The sequence below is a fragment of the Mobula hypostoma genome, chromosome 20 (genome assembly GCF_963921235.1).
Source record: "Mobula hypostoma chromosome 20, sMobHyp1.1, whole genome shotgun sequence".
Taxonomy (NCBI): domain Eukaryota; kingdom Metazoa; phylum Chordata; class Chondrichthyes; order Myliobatiformes; family Myliobatidae; genus Mobula; species Mobula hypostoma.
The window spans coordinates 10,524,008-10,546,532 of NC_086116.1; the positions used below are offsets into that span (position 1 = coordinate 10,524,008).

General features: G+C 42.5%; 1 protein-coding gene across 2 annotated transcripts in view; it reads left to right on the plus strand.

Annotated features, from left to right (window-relative positions):
- Positions 1–22,525, plus strand: part of gys2 (glycogen synthase 2) — an 83,311-nt gene that overhangs the window by 40,359 nt on the left and 20,427 nt on the right. For both annotated transcript variants that reach the window (XM_063072383.1, XM_063072384.1), the window contains exons 6-11: positions 559–676; positions 3,209–3,329; positions 15,125–15,231; positions 16,546–16,605; positions 18,979–19,057; positions 20,622–20,735. In XM_063072383.1, the coding sequence (XP_062928453.1) occupies positions 559–676; positions 3,209–3,329; positions 15,125–15,231; positions 16,546–16,605; positions 18,979–19,057; positions 20,622–20,735 (599 nt within the window). The remainder of the gene's footprint in view (positions 1–558; positions 677–3,208; positions 3,330–15,124; positions 15,232–16,545; positions 16,606–18,978; positions 19,058–20,621; positions 20,736–22,525) is intronic.

Consider the following 22,525-nt stretch of genomic DNA (forward strand, 5'->3'; position numbering starts at 1 on the left):
ATGAGAGAAGGGGAAGGAGGGACACCAGTGGGAAGCGATGGGTAGTTGAGGACAAGGGGTAAGAGGAGAGCCAGAATGGGGGAATGGAAAAGAGAGAAGGGGGAGGGAGAAGAATTACCAGAAATTGAAAGCCGATGTTCATGCTGTCAGTTTGGAAGCTACCCCGGCAAAACATGTGTTGCTCATCCATCAGGGAAGTAAAGGAAGCCAAGGATCGACTCTTTTGTGCAAGCTCCAATGTTTGAATGACTCTCTTGATATTTTTTTTGTTGTTGTTGGTAGACAGGCAGCATTCCTATTGGTGTATGACCTCCATGTCTAATGGGCATTGAGGTCACATTTGATTACTTCTCACACCTGACTGTATTTTGGTACTCTAGGTGAGTGTGAATGTCAAGCTCATGATATTGATGGTAGTATATGCTTTCCATGCTAGACCACTTCCCTTGTTCCAATTCAAGTGCTGGCCCACTATGGTACTTTTAAAACACGTTACATTATTAAGCCTGTGAAGTAACCACCACAGAAATCAAATTTCTATTTGTTAACTTGGTCTAGATGTAATCACACCTAATGGACTGAACATCAAGAAGTTCTCTGCCATGCATGAGTTTCAGAATCTGCATGCCCTGTACAAGTCTCGCATCCAAGAATTTATTCGGGGCCACTTCTATGGGTATTGTATGCTGCATTTTTGCATTTCTTAATTTCATTGTGTTTTGCAAAGTGCTAGGATTTTTGTATCCAACAAATTGTATATTGAGACACGTAATTGAGAGTTACCACCTATTGAAAGCCTAAGAGCCATAAAGCCATTTTCCAAGCTGACCAAGTGTTTGTGTACAGTGAGCAGACTAGTACACTGAAAGAAAACTTGGATGAATAGATACTTTATTGATCCCAAAGGAAAATGGGTGTCTCAGTATTATTACAAGTGCACAGATATACAAATATTAGAAGGGAAGTAAGAAAGAATAAAAAAAAAAATTGCCTCCAAACAGGAGGGGGTCAACACTTTCAGACTATAGGCTGATTCATTATAGAGCCTCACGGCCGAGGGTAAGGATGACCTCGTGTCGAGCTCTTTGGAGCAGCGCAGTTGTCTTAGTCGATTACTAAATGTGCTCCTCTGTTCAGCCAAGGTGGCATGCAGAGGGTGAGAGACATTGTCCAGAATTGCCAGGATATTCCGTAGGGTCCTTTCTTCTACCACAGTCTCCAGTGTGTCCAGTTTGACTATATAACAGAGCCAGCCTTTCTAATCAGTTTATTGAGCCTGTTGCTATCACCCATGTTGATGCCTTTGCCCCAGCACACCACCGCATAGAAGATAGAACAACAAACTGGTAGAACGCGTGAAGAAGCTTGCAAACTCCAAGGGACCTCAGTCTCCTCAGGAAGTAGAGGCGACTTTGGCCCTTCTTGTACATAGCCTCTTGTGTTGGTGCTCCACTCAAGTCTGTCATCCTGGTGCACCCCCAGGTACTTGTAGGTCCTCAGCACATCCACATCCTCACCAATAATATTAACAGGGAGCAGTGCAGGCTTGGTCTTCCATCACCATCTCCTTTGTTTTACTGATCTTGAGCTGCAGATGATTCAGCTTGCACCATTTGACAAAGTCTTCCACCAGGATCCTGTATTCATCCTTCTGTCCTCCCTTTATACACCCAAGTATAAAGTACCAAGGCGTTGGTTTTTAAAAATAAAATATGGGAGAGTGTACAAACACTCCCAAAGATGGTTTGGAAATAAAGCCTAGGAATTCTTAAGCCCTGAAAAAATTCTTTCCAATGGACACAAGTTACAAGAATAGTTTCATGCTCCTTCAGCAGTGAGAATGGTTGTGTTGGCCACAGATAATTTTACCAAGACATAGTGTGCAAACCTGTTTGAAATTCACTTCATTATTAGGCTTCCTCGAATCATATTGATCTATCTGCTGAAAATCATCAGTTCTTTGTTTCCTGATATTTGCTTAGACTTTCTGAAGCAATGCATTCATTTAGAGCATTTCTATGTGTAGAGTAATCTGGGAGGAGAAATACTATTCTCTCAGGCAAAATGTGCAAAATCAAAACTCATAATTTCATTGCACTTTATTGCTCTCCTGTACCGCACATTCTCTGTATCTGTCACATTTTGTTCTGCATGTTTTGTGTTGCCTTGTACTACCCCAATGCACTGTGCAGTAAGTTAAATGGATCAACTATGCAACACAAGGTTTTCATTGGACATCAGTATAACACCATAAAATATAGGAGCAGAAGGAGGCTATTCGGCCCATCAAGTCTGCTCCGCCATTCAATCATGGGCTGATTCAATTCTTCCAGTCATCCCCACTCCCCTGCCTTCACTCCATACCTTTTGATGCCCTGGCTAATCAAGAACCTATCTATCTCTGCCTTAAATGCACCCAATGACTTGGCCTGTACAGCCACTCGTGGCAACAAATTCCACAGATTTACCATCATCTGACTAAAGTCATTTCTCCGTATTTCTGTTCTAAATGGACGTCCTTCAATCCTGAAATTGTGCCCTCTTGTCCTAGACTCTCCTACCTGTATATGTGACAATAACAAACCAATTCCATTGGTATTATTTGAAAAAACATAGAACAGTACAGCACTGGAATAAGCCCTTCAGCCCACAATGTTGTATTGAATTAATTAAATTAGTAATCAGTAATCAGATGCCCAGCTAAAGTAATCCCTTCTGTCTGCACAATGTCCATATTCTGCACGTTCTTCCTTTTTTTTGGCATGTGCGTCTGTTGCGTGCGTCCGTGCATGTGCGATGTTGGCGGGACGATGTCTTTTTCATGCCTTTACAAGGTGCGGAGCGAGAGAGAGAGACTGTGTGGAGCGTCACTCCTCACACAGACTTTTTCCAGTATTCTTCCCTTTATTTTACGAGGTTAAATTGCGATCTCGACACTCAACCGGGCACGGATGGAAAGCGTACTCGGGAGCGGCCCCGACTGGGTTCGAACCCGGGAACCTCCGTTCCAGAGTCCGGCGCTGATGTCAATGCGCCACCAGCCGGCCCTCTGCACATTCTTCTAAGAGCCCCTTGAACATCTTTAGTAATTTGACTTGTTCACTCATGTTGATGTAAACACAACAGTACTGAATAGTATTTTTATGAATGGAAGAAAAGTGTTCTAGTTGCTATGAATATTTAACTATTTTGTTAAATTTTATCCCAGCCACCTGGATTTCAATTTGGAAAAGACACTCTTCTTCTTCATTGCTGGCAGATATGAATTTACAAATAAAGGGGCTGACCTGTTCATGGAAGCTTTGTCAAGGTTAAACTTCCTCCTTAGGGTAAGAATTGTTGCAGTTTTTTTTTTAACAAGTACAAAGTTCTGTTATATGCTTGTGTTGAACTGTAGCAATAATACATTACTTGCATGTTGCGATTATGAACTTGTTCTGTAATTGAACAGTATTAGTTTAACCAATGTTTAAGGTATCCATTTGAGGGGTATGCAGGTTAAAAATCTCACCTAGATGCTACTGTTTAAATTGCTGGTTTATTATACAAACTGATTTCATTAACTTATCATGCATTAAACTATTTCATTTGCGGTGTAAGTAAACTATGCTCAAATTGTAAAAACCAATACAGGTTTCCCCCGCCATCCAAAGGTAGAGCATTCCTGTGAAACGGTTCGTACACCGGAATGTCGTAAATCGAAGAAGCAATTACCATTTGTTCATATGGGAAAAATTTGTGAGCATTTGCAGACCCAAAAATAACCTACCAAATCATGCCAAATTACACATAAAACCTAAAATAACAGTAACATATAGTAAAAGCAGGAATGATATGATAAATAAACAGCCTATATAAAGTAGAAATACTTCTCTACGATCATTGCCTGCACTGTTCTCCATAGCGAAAATCTCACACAAGCACTCTCGGCAGAAACACTCTCTCCAGTAACCTTTAAGCTATGAAGCTGCCAAATCATACCAAATAACACATAAAAATACACAGCCTATATAAAGTAGAAATAATGTATGTACAGTGTAGTATCACTTACCGGAATTGGGACAGCGCAGAGCACACTGATGGTGTATTAGGCTGAGTCGTCAGAGTTTGGATGGTGTAGTGGCCCCCACCCTCCGGGCAGTGACCCGATACCGATCCGCGAAGCATGCAGTGGTGCAGCGGTAACCGGGACGCACCCAACACAGCTTTAAGAAAAAAGCTGAAATACACAAGCTAATTAATTAGGTGTCGCCTGGCACATAAATGTCGGCCCAGATCTGAGGTGACGCAATGGGCAATCGCCTCTGGTCTGGGCTGACATTTACGTGCCGGGTAGCACCTAATTAATTAGCTTGTTTATTTCAGCTTTTTTCTTAAAGATTTGTTGGGTGTGCCCCAGCTACCGCTGCATTCTCCGCGCAGTGTATCGGTCCGTGGCCCGGGGGTTGGGGTGGTGGGACACTGGGGTGTCATCTCATCGTCGTCTGTTTCCATCAGGGCAGGCAGGTCATCTTCTTCTATGTCTGACTGCCTCGATGTCGAAGGTCGAGGTTCGTCGTCTGCTGTGGCTGATGTGGAAGGCTTGAAAAACGACAGTATGCTTGATTGCTTATCCTCACGCATTTTTCTATCATACAGTTCTTTGTAAGCACTCAAACCACCTTGCAAATATGCCCTAAACCGACGTACCCTTTCAAAATTAAAGTTGTACTTTTCAGCAATCATTGTTGTCAATTACAGCGAAAATCTCATGCAGTTGTTTCACGTTCAGTTCCTGGACGACTTCACTTTCGGTCCGTTCGCTACTGCATTCGGATTTGATTCTTATCCTTTCTTCTTCCAATTGCATCAGCTCTTCATCTATCAGTTCTTGGTCATGGGATGCCAAAACCTCTTCAACATCATCTTCGTCAACTTCCACAAGCCAAACTCACTTTGTCCTTGCTTTTTCACCATGATCAAAACGCTTAATTATCTCTAGTTTTACAGTAAGTGTAACACCCTTACGAGCTCTTTTAGGCTTTTCCGATACCTTAGAACTCATCTTGCAAACGGCTGATCACAGGCACGTGTTTAAGCAATGCCGGCGAGAATGCCATTCCGCGGGAGGAGCGGCTGCTCAGGGAGTGCTGTGCCTTTTTTCGTAACAGTGAAAACACCTGTTAGCGAAAACAGGTAACTAATGTAGGTCTTTTGTAATAGTGAGGTTTCGTAAAGTGAACATTCGAAAAGCTGGGGGACACCTGTAAACAGAAATCAGAGCCATTGTCATCCTGAGCACCACCACTACTTGGGTCTTTTTTAAATAAACATCACAGCCATTTACTTCCTTCCCTTGACTCTATAAGCTTAATTTCTCTTTACTATGCCTGTTCCCCCGAAAGACAAATCTTAAGACAGTGGGAATTGAGACGAAAAACTTATTCAGCAGGTCAGACAGCATCTGTTGCGGGGTGGGAGGGAGGCAACAACCCCTCATCAGAACTACTAAAAAGAAAGTAAAGTTGGGTTTAGGTTGCTAAGAGGGTGGGGAGGGCTGAACAGAAAGTAGAATATCTCTAAGGTGAGACCAAGATTGCTATAGTAATGCCATTGTAGAGGCTGTCCAGTCAGTGGGTTAATAGGAGCAATTAGAGAGGGGAAATAATCAGAAGCTTTGACAAGAGAGTGAGTTGAAACAAAGGAATATAACTATAAAGCATGAAGTACATTCGGCTGCAGCTCCTTGAAGAACGTGTTAGGGACCTGGAGCAGCAGCTGGATGACCTTCGGCTTGTACTGGAGAGTGAAGAGATAATCTATCAGAGTTACAGGGAAGTAGTCACCCCAAAGTTGCAGGAGGCATGTAGCTGGGTGACTGTCAGGAGGAATGGAAATATAAAGGGGCATTTAGAGCAGAACCCCCCTGTGGCCATTTCCTTCAAACATAAGGACATCACTTTGAATACTTTTGTGGGGGATGACCTCCTGGTGAAATGCCACGGCATCCGGGTTACAGGCACTGAGCATGGGTCCGTGGTGCAGACGGGAAAGGGAGAAGGGAGCGGTAGTGATAGGGGACTCAGTAGTGAGGGGAACAGACAGGAGATTCTGTGGACATTAACGGGACACCCGGATGGTATGTTGCCTCCAGGTGCCAAGGTCAGGTATGTCTCAGATCACGTCTACAACATTTTGGAGAGGAAAGGAGGGCAGCCGGATGTCTTGGTACATATTGGTACCAATGACATAGGAAGGAAAAGCAATGAGGTCCTGTAAAGAGAATTCAGAGAGCTCGGTAGAAAGCTGTAATGCAGGACCTCCAGCGTAGTAATTTCTGGATTGCTGTCTGTGCCATGCGCCAGTGAGGGTAGAATCAGGATGATTTGGCAGATAAACGTGTGGCTGAGAAGCTGCTGCAGGGGCAGGACTTCAGATTCTTGGATCATTGGAATCTCTTCTTGGGGAGGTACAACCGGTTCAAAAGTGACGGGTTACACCTGAACCCGAGGGGGACCAATATTCTCGCGGGCAGGTTTGTTAGAGCTGTTGGGGAGGGTTTGAATTAACTTGGTAGGGAGGGGGTGGGAACTGTAGTGATGGGACTCAGGATAGGACAGATAGTTTTTTAAAAAAAAAGGTAAAGATAGAGTGCAGTCAGACTGTCTGGATGGGCAGACAGGTGATGGGACATAGTCACAGCCAACAGGGATGTAAAATCAAAAAGGATTGCAAATACAGTACTCAAGGTGTTACATAGAAACATAGAAAATAGGCGCAGGAGTAGGCCATTCGGCCCTTCGAGCCTGCACCGCCATTTATTATGATCATGGCTGATCATCCAACTCAGAACCCTGCACCAGCCTTCCCTCCATACCCCCTGATCCCAGTAGCCACAAGGGCCATATCTAACTCCCTCTTAAATATAGCCAATGAACTGGCCTCAACTGTTTCCTGTGGCAGAGAATTCCACAGATTCAACACTCTCTGTGTGAAGAAGTTTTTCCTAATCTCGGTCCTAAAAGGCTTCCCCCTTATCCTCAAACTGTGACCCCTCGTTCTGGAATTCCCCAACATCGGGAACAATCTTCCTGCATCTAGCCTGTCCAATCCCTTTAGGATTTTATACGTTTCAATCAGATCCCCCCTCAATCTTCTAAATTCCAACGAGTACAAGCCCAGTTCATCCAGTCTTTCTTCATATGAAAGTCCTGCCATCCCAGGAATCAATCTGGTGAACCTTCTTTGTACTCCCTTTATGGCAGGGATGTCTTTCCTCAGATTAGAGGACCAAAACTGCATACAATACTCCAGGTGTGGTCTCATCAAGGCCTTGTACAACTGCAGTAGTACCTCCCTGCTCCTGTACTCGAATCCTCTCGCTATAAATGCCAGCATACCATTCGCCTTTTTCACCACCTGCTGTACCTGCATGCCCACTTTCAATGACTGGTGTATAATGACACCCAGGTCTCGTTGCACCTCCCCTTTTCCTAATCGGCCACCATTCAGATAATAATCTGTTTTCCTATTTTTGCCATCAAAGTGGATAACTTCACATTTATCCACATTAAATTGCATCTGCCATGAATTTGCCCACTCACCCAACCTATCCAAGTCACCCTGCATCCTCTTAGCATCCTCCTCACAACTAACACTGCCGCCCAGCTTCGTGTCATCCGCAAACTTGGAGATGCTGCATTTAATTCCCTCATCCAAGTCATTAATATATATTGTAAACAACTGGGGTCCCAGCACTCAGCCTTGCGGTACCCCACTAGTCACTGCCTGCCATTCTGAAAAGGTCCCGTTTATTCCCACTCTTTGCTGCCTGTCTGCTAACCAATTCTCTATCCACATCAATACCTTACCCCCAATACCGTGTGCTTTAAGTTTGCACACTAATCTCCTGTGTGGGACCTTGTCAAAAGCCTTTTGAAAATCCAAATATACCACATCCACTGGTTCTCCCCTATCCACTCTACTAGTTACATCCTCAAAAAATTCTATGAGATTCGTCAGACATGATTTTCCTTTCACAAATCCATGCTGACTTTGTCCGATGATTTCACCGCTTTCCAAATGTGCTGTTATCACATCTTTGATAACTGACTCCAGCAGTTTCCCCACCACCGATGTCAGGCTAACCGGTCTATAATACCCCGGTTTCTCTCTCCCTCCTTTTTTAAAAAGTGGGGTTACACTAGCCACCCTTCAGTCCTCAGGAACTAGTCCAGAATCTAACGAGTTTTGAAAAATTATCACTAATGCATCCACTATTTCTTGGGCTACTTCCTTAAGCACTCTGGGATGCAGATCATCTGGCCCTGGGGATTTATCTGCCTTTAATCCCTTCAATATACCTAACACCACTTCCCTACTAACATGTATTTTGCTCAGTTCCTCCATCTCACTGGACCCTCTGTCCCTTACTATTTCTGGAAGATTATTTATGTCCTCCTTAGTGAAGACAGAACCAAAGTAATTATTCAATTGGTCTGCCATGTCCTTGCTCCCCAGAATCAATTCACCTGTTTCTGTCTGCAGGGGACCTACATTTGTCTTTACCAGTCTTTTCCTTTTTACACATCTATAAAAACTTTTACAGTCCATTTTTATGTTCCCTGCCAGATTTCTCTCATAATCTTTTTTCCCCTTCCTAATTAAGCCCTTTGTCCTCCTCTGCTGAACTCTGAATTTCTCCCAGTCCTCAGGTGAGCCACTTTTTCTGGCTAATTTGTATGCTTCTTCTTTGGAATTGATACTATCCCTAATTTCTCTTGTCAGCCACGGGTGCACTACCTTCCCTGATTTATTCTTTTGCCAAACTGGGATGAACAATTGTTGTAGTTCATCCATGCAATCTTTAAATGCTTGCCATTGCATATCCACCGTCAATCCTTTAAGTGTCATTTGCCAGTCTATCTTAGCTAATTCACGTCTCATACCTTCAAAGTTACCCCTCTTTAAGTTCAGAACGTTTGTTTCTGAATTAACTATGTCACTCTCCATCTTAATGAAGAATTCCACCATATTATGGTCACTCTTACCCAAGGGGCCTCTCACGAGAAGATTGCTAATTAACCCTTCCTCATTGCTCTAAACCCAGTCCAGAATAGCCTGCTCTCCAGTTGGTTCCTCGACATGTTGGTTCAAAAAACCATCCTGCATACATTCCAAGAAATCCTCTTCCTCAGCACCTTTACCAATTTGGTTCACCCAATCTACATGTAGATTGAAGTCACCCATTATAACTGCTGTTCCTTTATTGCACACATTTCTAATTTCCTGTTTAATACCATCTCCGACCTCACTACTACTGTTAGGTAGCCTGTACACAACTCCCACCAGCGTTTTCTGCCCCTTAGTGTTATGCAGCTCTACTCGTATCGATTCCACATCTTCCCGGCTTATGTCCTTCCTTTCTATTGCGTTAATCTCTGCTTTAACCAGCAACGCCACCTCACCTCCTTTTCTTTCATGTCTATCCCTCCTGAATATTGAATATCCCTGAACGTTGAGCTCCCATCCTTGGTCACCCTGGAGCCATGTCTCTGTGGTCCCAACCATATCATAATCATTAATAACAATCTGCACTTTCAATTCATCCACCTTGTTACGAATGCTCCTTGCATTGACACACAAAGCCTTCAGGCGCTCTTTTACAACTCTCTTAGCCCTTATACAATTATGTTGAAAGTGGCCCTTTTTAATGCTTGCCCTGGATTTGTCAGCCTGCCACTTTTCTCCTTACTACTTTTTGCTTCTACCCTCACTTTACACCCCTCTGTCTCTCTGCACTGGTTCCCATCCCCCTGTTTATCTCAATGTGTGGAGCGCAAGATCAGGAGCCAGTGATCACTATTATTTGAGTTTAACTTAAAATTTGATAGGGAGAAAGTAACATCTGACGTAGCAGTATTTCAGTGGAGTAAGGGAAATTAGTGGTATGAAGGAGGAGTTGACCAAAGTAAACTGGAAGGAGCTGCTGGCAGGGATGTCAGCAGAGCAGCAATAGTGTGTGTTTCTGGGAAAAAATGAGGAAGGTGTAGAACATTATGTATTCTAAAAATGAACTACTCAAATGGTAAAATAGTACAACCATGGCTGACAAGAGAAGTCAAATCTATTGTAAAAACAAAAGAAAGGGCATACAAGAAAGCAAAAATTAATGGTAAGATAGAAGATTGGTAAGTTTTTAGAAACCTACAGAGAGCAACTTTAAAAAAAAAAATCATTGGAAGGGAAAAGGTGAAATATGACAGCAAACTAGCAAACAATATCAAAGTGGACAGTAAGCTTTTTCAGGTGTCTTAAAAATAAGAGAAATGAGAGTGGAGTTGGGACCACAAGAGAATGAGGCAGGAGAAATAATAATGGGGGAGAAGGAGGTGGCTGATGAACTAAATGAGTATTTTGCATTAGTCTTCACTGTGGAAGATAACTAGCAGTGTGCCTGATGTTATGTGTGAAGGAAGAGAAGTGGGTCAGTTACTGTTACAAGAGAGAAGGTGCTCAAAAAGCTAAAAGACCTAAGGGTACATAAGACACCTGGATCAGATGAACTGCACCCTAGGGTTCTGAAAGAGTTAGCCTTGGAGATTGTAGCGACATTAGATCTTTCAAAAATCATTGCACTCTGACGTGGTGCCAGAGGACTGGAAAATTGCAAATGTCACTCCACTCCTTAAGAAAGGAGGAAGGCAGCAGAAAGGAAATTATAGACCAGTTAGCTCGACCTCAGTGATTGGGAAGATGTTAGAGTCAATTGTTAAGGATGAGATTATGGAGTACTTGGTGACATAGGACAAAGTCAGCATGGTTTCCTTAAGGGGAAATCCTGCCTGATGAATCTGTTGGAATTCTATGAGGAGATTACAAATAGGACAGATAAAGGGGATGCAGTGGACTTTCAGAAGGCTTTTGACAAGGTGCCACACATGAGGCTGCTAACCAAGTTAAGAGCCTGTGGTACTACAGGAAAATTACTAACATGGGTAGAGCATTGACTGATTGGGTGAAGGCAGCAAGTGGGAATAAAAGGTTCCTTATCTGGTTGGCTGCCAGTTACTAATGGTGTTCTGCAGGGTTTGGTTTTGGGACCACTTCTTTTTATGCTGTATATCAGTGGTTTAGATTATGAGAACACTCAGTCCTCATTTATTGTCATTTAGAAATGCATACATGCATTAAGAAATGATACAATGTTCCTCCAGAGTGATATCACGGAAAAACAGGACAAACCAAAGGCTAACACTGACAGAACCACATAATTATAACATGTAGTTACAGCAGTGCAAAGCCATACCATAATTTGATAAAGAACAGACAATAGGCACAGTAAAAAAAAAAAGTCTCAAAGTCCCGAGTCAATCGACTCCCGAGTCCCCGATAGCAGGCGGCAAAAGGGAGAAGCTCCCGGCCATAAACCTCCAGGCACCGACGACTGCCGATGCATTGGAAGCACCCGACCACAGCTGACACTGAGACCGTCCGTCCGAAAACTTCGAGCCTCCTACCAGCCCCTCCAATGCAGCCTCCGACCTTGCCCGGCCGCCGAAACAAGCAAAGCCGAGGATTCGGGGCCTTCTCCGGAGATTCCAGACCGCACAGTAACAGCGGCAGTGAAGCGGGCATTTCAGAAGTTTTTCCAGATGCTCTTCTGTACTCTCACATCTGTCTCCACCAAATCAGACTTGCGTACAGTCCCCTACTTGACAAATAACGGGCATCACCACCGAAGTGGCCGTGCGCGCTGCGTCGCGCCGCCATCTTCTCCTCTCCGCCTCTTAGATGATGAAATAGATGGGTTTGTTGCCAAGTTTGCAGATGATGTGAAGATTGGCGGAGGAGCAGATAGATAGGATGCAGAAGGACTTGGACAGATTAAGAGAATGGCCAAGAAAGTGGCAAATGAAATAATATAATGTTCAAAAATGCATGGTCAAGCACTTTGGTAGTAGAAATAAATGTGCAGACTATTTTCTAAACAGAGAAAATCCAAAAATCTGAGATGTAAAGGGAATTGGGAGTCCTTGTGCAAAACACCCTAAAGGTTAACTTGCAGGTTGAGTCGGTGGTGAGGAAGGCAAATGCAATGTTAGCATTCATTTCAAGAGTGGGGAAATGATGCTGAGGCTTTGTAAGGCACTGGTAAGGCCTCACCCTGAGTATTGTGAACAGTTTTGGGCTCCTCATTTAGAAGAGATGTGCTGGCATTGGAGAGGGTCCAGAGGAGGTTCAGAAGAATGATTCCGGGAATGAAAGTGTTATCATGAGGAATGTTTGTTAGCTCTAGTTCTATACTCGCTGGAATTTAGAAGAATGAGGGGAGGGATCTCATTGACACCTTTCAAATGTTGAAAGGCGCAGTCACAGTAGATGTGGAAAGGATGTTTCCCATGGTGGGAGAGTCTAGGACCAAGAGGTTACAGCCTCAGGATAGAGGGGCATCCATTCAAAACAGATGCGAAGAAATTTCTTTAGCCAGAGGGTGGTGAATTTGTGGGATTTGTTGCCACGTGCAGCTGTGGATGATCTTTGACCCGAAACATTTAACTGTTTTTCATTTCCACAGATGTTGCTCAACCCTTCTGAATTTTTCCTGCATCTGGTATTTTTATTTCAGTTTGCAAGCCTTTGCACACTCATTTTCTTTTCAAAGAAATTTAGTTGGGTTTCTGCTCAAGGGTCATTTCAAGGTGTCGGGGGTTAATTGCACATGTGATGTCCTTTCACCTGGATCTGGAGCAATACGGAGTTCTACAAAAGCTGTCATTATTGTGCTACGATGGACCGCATCGAGTTAACTAAAAAAGCAAGATTGAGTGTTTCAGATTTAATCTGAGAAATCCTGAATTGGGTCCTTATGAATTTAGATGGAGCCATTCATTTAATGAGCTAGTAAAAACACAGTGGTCACTTTATTAGGTACACCTGTACACCTTAAGGCAAATAACTTGTAGAGCACTATTCATACAGGTGTATTTCAAAATGCTTTATGATGGGATAAAGTGTGAACATGAAAATAACATGAAAAAAACAAAAAAACATTAGTTAGAAGGTTAGTTAAGTATTATTTGCTGGCATTTAAGTGTCAACTGCATCCTTTTTAGCTCTGGGTATTGAATTCCACAGTTTACAAGCATAATAACCTATCCCTCAACTTCCTCAAGACGAAGGGATTGGTTGTTAACTTCAAAAGGAGTAGCAGACTGCACGATCCAATTTACATCGGTGGTACGCAAGTGGAACAGGTCAAAAGCTTTAAGTTCTTCGGGGTCAATATCGCAAATGACCTGACTTGGTCCAACCAAGCAGAGTTCACTGCCAAGAAGGCCCCTCAGTGCCTTTACTTCCTGAGAAAGCTAAAGAAATTTGGCCTGTCCCCTAAAACCCTCACTAAGTTTTATAGATGCACCGTAGAAAGCATTCTTCTAGGGTGCATCACAACCTGGTATGGAAGTTGTCCTGTCCAAGACCGAAAGAAGCTGCAGAAGATCGTGAACGTGGCACAGCACATCACACAAACCAATCTTCCGTCCTTGGACTCACTTTACACCACACTGCACGCTGTCGGAGCAGTGCTGCCAGTATAATCAAGGACACGACCCACCCAGCCAACACACTTTTCGTCCCTCCTCCCTCTGGGAGAAGGTTCAGGAGCTTGAAGACTTGTATGGCCAGATTTGGGAACAGCTTCTTTCCAACTGTGATGAGGCTGCTGAACAGATCCTGACCCAGATCTGGGCCGTACCCTCCAAATATCTGGACCTGCCTCTTTTTTTTGCACTACCTTACTTTCCATTTTTCTATTTTCTATTTATGATTTATAATTTAAATTTTTAATATTTACTAATTTTTACTATTTTTAATATTTTGTAATCCAGGGAGTGGGAAGTGCAGAATCAAATATCGCTGTGATGATTGTATGTTCTAATATCAATTGTTTGGAGACAATAAAGTATAAAGTAATAATTAAAATAATAAAATGATTCTGTGATACACTCCAGTCCCAGTCCGAGAATTTTCACCCACAGTAGTCTTTAGAGTTTACAGACAATGGTTTGAGAAACAATGAACATTAAGTGGCAGTTCTGTGGTAAAAAACGTCTTATTGATGAAAGACAAATTCTGCACATGCTGGAAATCCAAAGCAGCAACCACCAAATGCTGAAGGAACTCGGAGCAGGCAGAAGACAGTCCTGAGAAGGGTCTCTGTCCAAAACGTTAATGGTTATGCATTTCCATAGATGCTGCCTGACCTGCTGAGTTCCTCAGCTTTTTGTGTGCTGCTTTGTTAATGAGAGATCCGAGAAGAAAGGCCAGACTGAATCAAGCTGACAGGAAGGCAACAGTAACTCAAATCACCACACTGCGACAGCACTTTACAGAGGGGCATCACTTATACTTTATACTTTATTGTTGCCAATCAATTGATACTGGAACATACAATCATCACAGCGATATTTGATTCTGTGCTTCCCACTCCCTAGGTTACAAACATTAAATATTAAAAATAGTTAAAATTAGTAAATATTAAACATTTAAATTATAAATCATAAATAGAAAATAGAAAAATGGGAAGCAAAAAAAAACAGAGAGGCAGGTTCTTAATTTCCTCCCTGTACTCAAACTCATCATTACCCGAGATACGGCCTACAATTGTTGTGTCACATCACACAATGTGTTGAGCCTTGAAGTGGGCTGCAGCATAAGAACACCACAAACATACACTCAGTGGACTCTTTAGGTACAGGAGCCCAATCAATGTTAATGCAACCAGGAGCCTATGATTGATTAAACTTGGAGTTCCTTTCACTAGCACATTTGGTAATCAGTTGTTAGTGTTCAATGTTCCACTCATTCATAAAGTCTTGAGCTACTAAAAGAATCCTAATTTTATGAAATCTGATCCAGGACAGCTTAGTTTTTCAGTAATGCTTGTTCGATGCACTGTAGTTGCCGTCCCTGTAGAAACACTGGGCAGGTGCTGTTAACAGAAAGCACGACACAATACAGTTTTCAAACATAGCCAATTAATGGCTCCTAGTAGATAGTGAACCATTCTCTACAGAGATCCTTTCCTATGCGGGGTGTAAGAGGAGTTGTTCTGTTTACATGTAACATATCTTTTTCTTATCAGGTTCAGAAATGTGATTTAACGGTTGTGGTATTTTTCATAATGCCCGCCAAAACTCTCAACTTTAATATCGAAACCTTGAAGGGGCAGGCAGTCAGGAAACAGCTATGGTAATATCATCTTGTTTCACACTTTTTAAGCGTTCATTAATGCGTTTGAACAGTTAACCTTATCTTGTGGCCCCAGGGTCATGAACGAGTTAAATTGCTCCAGATTCTCATGTTTTGATTATTGATTTTTAGTCTTACTGAAACAATTTAAAAATAAAACTTCACACAGAACTTTGTTCAAATATACTGGATTGGAAACTTAAACTGTTAAATTTAGGGCAAACTGAATCCTCTTCTGGAAGTGAGAGGCAAGCAACGACTATCAGATAGCAGCCATGAGGAAATGGAGGAGGGGCAAGGTTAACAAATGCCCTTTGCTATAGCTGGAGGAGTACTGAAGTTTCTGTTTTTATCACATCATTGAATGCTTGATGACATTACTGGACATTTGTTAAGCAAAGTTTCAAATTTTTGAAATGGCGGGGGGGTGGGGGGAAGCTGTTTCGTGAGGTACAGCGCACCTGATTATAGTCTCCAATGCACCATTGATAATACAAGGAAATAATTCGAATACCTGTACCCTTGGTGAATTTCACTGCCAATAAAACCTGAACTGTAAGCATAGCAGCTCCTAGCTATAAACTTGCAGATGCAGCATCTGTGCGCTGACCAGGCCTGGTTATGCAGAACAATTGATATATGTTAATTATCACAATTTGCATATTTTCCTATTTTACAGCTGAGTAATCAGAACCTCACTGTGACCAAATGGCTGCCTTTACACACTTCAGAGTGACTCTCATGCACTCCGAGCACTTGGTACTGCAGATCCCACTTGTAACCAAGGGTAAACTCACCAGGCTGATGATTTAAGTTACAAGTGAGGAACTGACTAAAACTAAAAAGAAACACATTTTGTGAGGATGCTTCCCTTGTGTGAATTTAGATGTGAAGGCTGATGTCAGGTGTTCATAGTGACAAGTTATCTTATTGGTCTCTGAATTCCTTCTCTGGTCCAGTATCAAACCTAATGAGTCTGTACATTTGACTCTTGTGCAAAGCCTTAGGGAAAGATTTGCACTGGAATTGTCCATATCCATTGTTTTATTCAGTGCTGGAAGGAAGGATGGATTTAACTGGTATGACTCCTGTAAATATCCCGGTTGTGAAGTGAATCCCCAAAATGGCATATAGGAAGGACTAGATGGAGAGAATGTTGGTACTGAATATTTTTGTGCCCTAGATATCTACATTGTCAAACACTGGTGATGTAGATATGCAGGGTACACAGGAAAAATAACTGGTGTTTACTGAGTGTGTTTATATAAAACACCAATGTGCCATATGATGCTTTTGTATGTTTATTGTTCACAGGGATACTGCCCATTTAATCAAGGAGAAATTTGGAAAGAGACTCTATGAAGCATTGTTAAAGTAAGTTATACAGGTCCTTCATAAAATTACAATGGAAAACAGATGTGCTCATTAGTAAAAGCATTTGATTGTTAGTGTTTTAAAACTTAGTCATACGGCATGGAAACAAGCTCTTGCACTAACTTATCTATGTTTACGCAAGTTGCTAACTACACTGGTCTCATTTTGTCTGTTTGAATCTGCTTGAGATGATACTCCTTTGGACATGAAATAAATAGAATATATCTGTGAGGCAACACTGAGTTATTTTCCATGAACACATACTGAGTATCTTGCATCTGTGCTGTCATTAAACTTGTACTAGCTTTCACCACACCAGTTTGCATTAATCATAATGTAAGTAATACTAAGCATAATCTTAAAACAGTAAATACTGGTTTGTTTATTGTTTCTAGAGCCAAGCACATAAGATCTGGCCTTTTGCTCTTGTGCACCAAAACCCTGCAATAGTTTGCTGACTGAGATACACCAGGCTAGGACGATGGAACACTTCAAAACACTTAAAAGCCTTCTTTTTAAATTTGGCCTACTTGTAGGATTACTTAATGCCTTTTGATGTTGATTACATTTATATCATTTGATATATTCAATTGTGCTCTATTCTATGTAATGTTTGTCTTATTTCAGGGCCCCAAACAGTCCTTCCAAGTGAGGCAACACTTCACTTGTGAGTCTGTTGGGGTCATCTATTGCATCCGGTGCTCCCGGTGCGGCCTCCTCTACACCGGTGAAACCCGAAGCAGATTGGGGGACTGCTTCGTCGAGCACCTCCACTCCGTCCACCAAAACAGACAGGATCTCCCAGTAGCCACCCACTTCAATTCTGCTTCCCACTCCATTCAGGTACGTCCATACATGGCCTCCTCTACTGCCATGATGAGGCTAAACTCAGGTTGGAGGAGCAACACCTCATATACCGTCTAGGTAATCTCCAGCCCCTTGGTATGAACATAGAATTCTCCAACTTCCAGTAAATCCCTCCCCCTCCCTTCCTCTATCCCTATTTCACTCTGCCCCGCCCCCAGCTGCCTATCACCTCCCTCATGGTTCCACCTCCTTCTACTACCCATTGTGTTTTCCCCTATTCCTTCTTCACCTTTCCTGCCTATCACCTCCCTGCTTCCTCTCCCCCACCCCTTTATCTTTCCCCTTACTGGTTTTTCACCTGGAATCTACCACCCTTCTCCTTCCCACCCTCCCCCCACCTTCTTTATAGGGCCTCTGCCCCTTCCCTCTTCAGTCCTGACGAAGGGTTCCACCCCAAAACGTCGAACGATCTTTTCCATGGATGCTGCCCGACCTGCTGAGTTTCTCCAGTGTGTTGTGAAAAGAAAATTGCAAAAAAATGTATTAAGATCATGAGTTGCAGAGTCCTTGAAACTGAGACTGTAAGCTGTGGAACCAGTGCAGAGTTGAGATGATTGAAGTTATCAGTGACAGTTGGGAACTCGGTTCCTGGGCATTAGTGTTTCCACACCAGGGCGTGCTGCATATTGAGATGATTGGGGCATTAAATTCTATCTGGGCTGCCTCCAACCTGATGGCATGAACATTGATTTCTCTAATTTCCAGTGATTTTCTCTCCTCTCCCACCCCCCTATCCTTCTGTCTTTCTCCATTCCCCATTTCTGTCTCTTTTCCTCACATCACCTAACTTTGGTGTCCCTCCTTCTTCCCTTTCTCCCATGGTCCACTGTTCTCTTCTTTCGGATTCGTTCGGCCCTTTACCTCTTCCACCTATCACTTCCCAGCTTCTTCATTTCCCCCTCCCCCCGACCTGATTTCACCTATCACCTGCCAGCTTGTATTCCTTCTTCTCCCCCCGCCCCCCCATCCCACACTTACTCTGGTTTCTTCCCCCTTCCCTTCCAGTCCTGATGAAGGGTCTCGGTTCGAAACTTTGACTTTATTCCTCCGCTGAGTTCCTCCAGCACTTTATTTTATTTCGAAATACATTTCTAAAATATTTAGATTTATTTGGAGAGGCCCTTCCGGCCCTGCAGGCCATGCTGCCTAGCAACTCACTGATTTAACCTTAGCCTAATTGCAGGAAAATTTACAATGGCCGATTAACCTACTAAACAATGTCTTTAGACTGTGGGAGGAAACCGGAGCACCCGGAGGAAACCCACACGCACACTGGAAGGAACGTATAGGTTTGCTTACAGAGGACATTGGAATTGAACTCTGAATTCTAACACCCTGATCTGTGATCATGTTTTGCTCTATGTTCCCCTACCGTACATTTTTGCTTTCAAGGAGACTAAATTAAAATGAATGGATATTACGTAGACTCAGCCTAACTTGCACCAAGTGCAACAAAATTGCTTTAATCTATCCTGTTAATATCACACCTATGCTATGTGTTTACAGAGGGGAAACTCCAGACATGACCAAGTTCCTTGATCGGGATGACATGACGATAATGAAAAGAGCCATTTATGCAATGCAGGTATGCCTGGGATTAGAATCATTGTTTCAGCAGGGTAGGTGGGTAGGTATTTAAAAACTATATTTTCCCATGTTTGAGAAAGAAACTGTATAAATTCATGTAAATTGCATGAAACTATTGATTCTGAAATTCTTTAATTTGTATCTTCTGATTGAATCCTCAGGAGGGACTGGTAAGGATTTTTCGTGAACTTGATGTCCGAGGATTTCCATTGCAATGACATCTTAATGTTTAGCATATTAACGTCTTGGGTAGTTTTAAAATATTGTTGACACTGGATTTGGCAATGGTTATCTTTGGATGTGATTTGGGCCATGACTTTAAACAATCAATCTTGCATATTTTAAAGACTTGTTTAATTTTGTACCTATTGCCTCCTGATTTTTTTTTTAATTCTGATTAGAACCATTTTTGCTATCCCCCTCAAAACTGTTCTCCCATTTTGCACACATAATGCTGAGGGAACTCAGCAAGTCAAGCAGCATCAGTGGTTGATATTTTGGGAGGTCTGAAATGTTGACAGTTATTTCCCTCCATAGGTGCTGTTTGACCTGCTGAGCTCCTCCAGCATTTTGTGTGTGTTGCTCAAGATTTCCAATATCTGCAGAATTTATTGTCTCTTTTTTTTTTTAAGATCATTCCTTTAGTGGTTCGTAAACCCTCCACCCATTTTTTGAGCCCTATCCCTCTAATACCATTACTGACCTCTGCCTTGAGTTTCAACTGCATTGAGGAAATTTTTTCCAAAAAAGGAAGAAATGCAATATGTAAACTATTCTCTGCTGGGGTGGCATGGGAGCATAGCCGTTAACATAATGCTATTACAGTACCACTGACACAGGTTCAATTCCACACTATCTGTAAGGAGTTTATAAGTTCTCCCTGTGTCTGCATGGGTTTCCTCCCACATTCCAAAGGTGCACAGGTTAGTAGGTTAATTGGGCACATGGGTGTAATTGGCCAATCGGAAGTCTGGATGTCAGTCTGATGGCTAAATCCTAGAAAGGGACATTGGAGACTAGTCCTGTAGTTGGAGTGTCCGTGTGTGTGGAAAGAGGATGGTCTTTGCTGCTGTTTTGTTGTTTGTTGTGTTCTTTTTTTTTTGTGCTGTGTTATTCTGCCAAGCATTCTGGCCCTGCTATGCTGCCGCTGGAATGTGTGGCAATGCTGCTGGGGTGTGTCGGTTGTTAACGCAAACTACCTGTCTATTTTGACTGTCTGTTTTAATGTACCTGGGATAGATAAATGTGAATCTGAATCTAACTGGAGGGCCATGGGCTCATTTGGCCAGAAGCCCTGATATCATGCTGTATCTAAATCTATTTTTGCAGTACTTTGATCTTAATTTGTTTTGTTTTCTTCAATACAGAAGGGTTATCTTGCTACTTAATTTTTTTTATTGGTTGATACCACAGACTTTGTGCCTTTTATCAATGAGTGAATTCTATACATGACCCCAACTGTGAATTTAAAGCTTACCAGTTTTATTGCATGACGTGTTGCTAAGACGTATTGCTGTTACTGCACTTACTGATTTTTGGAGCTTTTACCTCCCTAACTTCAGCGTCACACATTGCCTCCCGTGACCACCCACAACATGCTCGACGATGACAAGGACCCCATCCTCAACACCATCCGACGAATCGGACTATTCAACAACCGGGCTGACAGGGTCAAGGTTTGTAATTGAGCTGCTGTCCATGGGTGAGGGAAGCATTGCCTTCAGCCCCAGACTGACTGTCTACCTCCTTGTACATTCTTCTGCTGTCTGATATCAGTCTGTGCTCAGAATATATTGTCATTAAACAATTAAAGATCTTGAGGGCAGAGTATTAAGGCAATCGGGGGTCTAAGGAGGCAACTTCATGACACAGTATGGTGTGTGTGTGTGTATATAGAATGTGCTGCCTGAGAAGTGGTAGGTACAGTAATAGCATTTGAGCAACACGTGGATAGGGAAGATTTCGATGGATATGAACCTCTTGGTCAGCATGGACAAGTTGGGCTGAAAGGTCTGTTGTTGAGTATGGTCAAGTCACTATAGATAGTGTAGATGTCCATAGAGTTTTCGTGGCAAGATACGGAAGCAGATTGTCAGGCCTTACTTCCACGCAGATTCAGCTGCTGCCCAGGCCAGGACCACTCGCCTCACAGTCCAGTGCTGATGTCACTGCACCGCTGGTCGGCCCACATTATTACTTGAAGTTGTAAAATGCCCTGCTTTCTTGGCAAATCCAAAACTCTGCAATATTACGGCCTTCACTGTTTTGGAAAGGGGGATTTACTTAATGCATCACTGATGTGAATTTATTTCAATTGGAGATCTAATCCCATAATTTTGATCTGCTCACCCACCGCCATTACCTGTCACTGGTTTCTGCGTCATGTTTAAATGAACGTTGTCCTCAGGAGTTGCTGATTGAGGCTGGAATCATTGGAGCAAAGCAGATCAGATACAACCGCAATGTACAGTGGTATGACAACTGGTCTGCAGAGTGCCTAATGAGGTGGAGGGGATGCATTTCTAAAGATTAAATTTAAAAATAAACTGAATTGAACTGCATCTTAATGAGGTGAAATGTGGATATTGTTTAGACTGGTAATTATTTTAATGAAAATAAGCATTACTTTAATGAGTACAGATGGCTGAAGGGTTGGCTTCCCTCGTTGAATGTGTTTCTGGATGGCAGGTGCAATTAAATACTGTGATCTATCGTTCAGAGTTTGGTGAGGCATTAAGGGATGAAAGGTTTGTGGCATTGATTACCTTCCCTGAGAAAATCATGCAGTACTACTTGGGGGTGGAGGGGGAAGAAACTATTTCATTGTATTTTTGATTAGTAAAGTCTAATAAACTTGACCAATTTCATTAGTAGATAGTCATAGAGCACCACAGCACAGAAGCAGCTCCTTTGTCACATCTATTGCATGCCACGTTGAAATTCAGCTTACTCCCATCTACCACATTGAGCCCTCCACACCCCTCTCATCCTTAACATGATCCAAAGTTCTCTAAATTGCAAATGAACCTGACAGCTTGTTTCATACTTGCACCACCTCTGAAAGAAGTAGTTTCCCCTCAGAATCCTTTTAAATATTTCACCTTCCACTGTTAACCTATGACCTCCAGTTCAAGTTTCAACCTCAAGGGGAAAAGGCTACGTCTATTTACCCTGTCCATAGCCCTCATAATTTTGTATGCCTCTATGAAACCTCCTGTCATACTCTGGTCCAGAGTATGAAGTCCTAACCTATTCAATATTTTCCTATAGCTCAAGTCCCTAGTCCTGGCAAAATCTTCAAATATTCTTTGCTCTTTCAAATTTGTTTAATTGTACAGCCAAAAGAAACACTGTTCCTCTAGGGCCAAGGTGCAAAACACAAAACCAAAATCTCACATAGCTCATATAATTATGATAACAGAAAAGCATAGTTACTGAAAACTAATATTGGGAGAAAAATAACAAT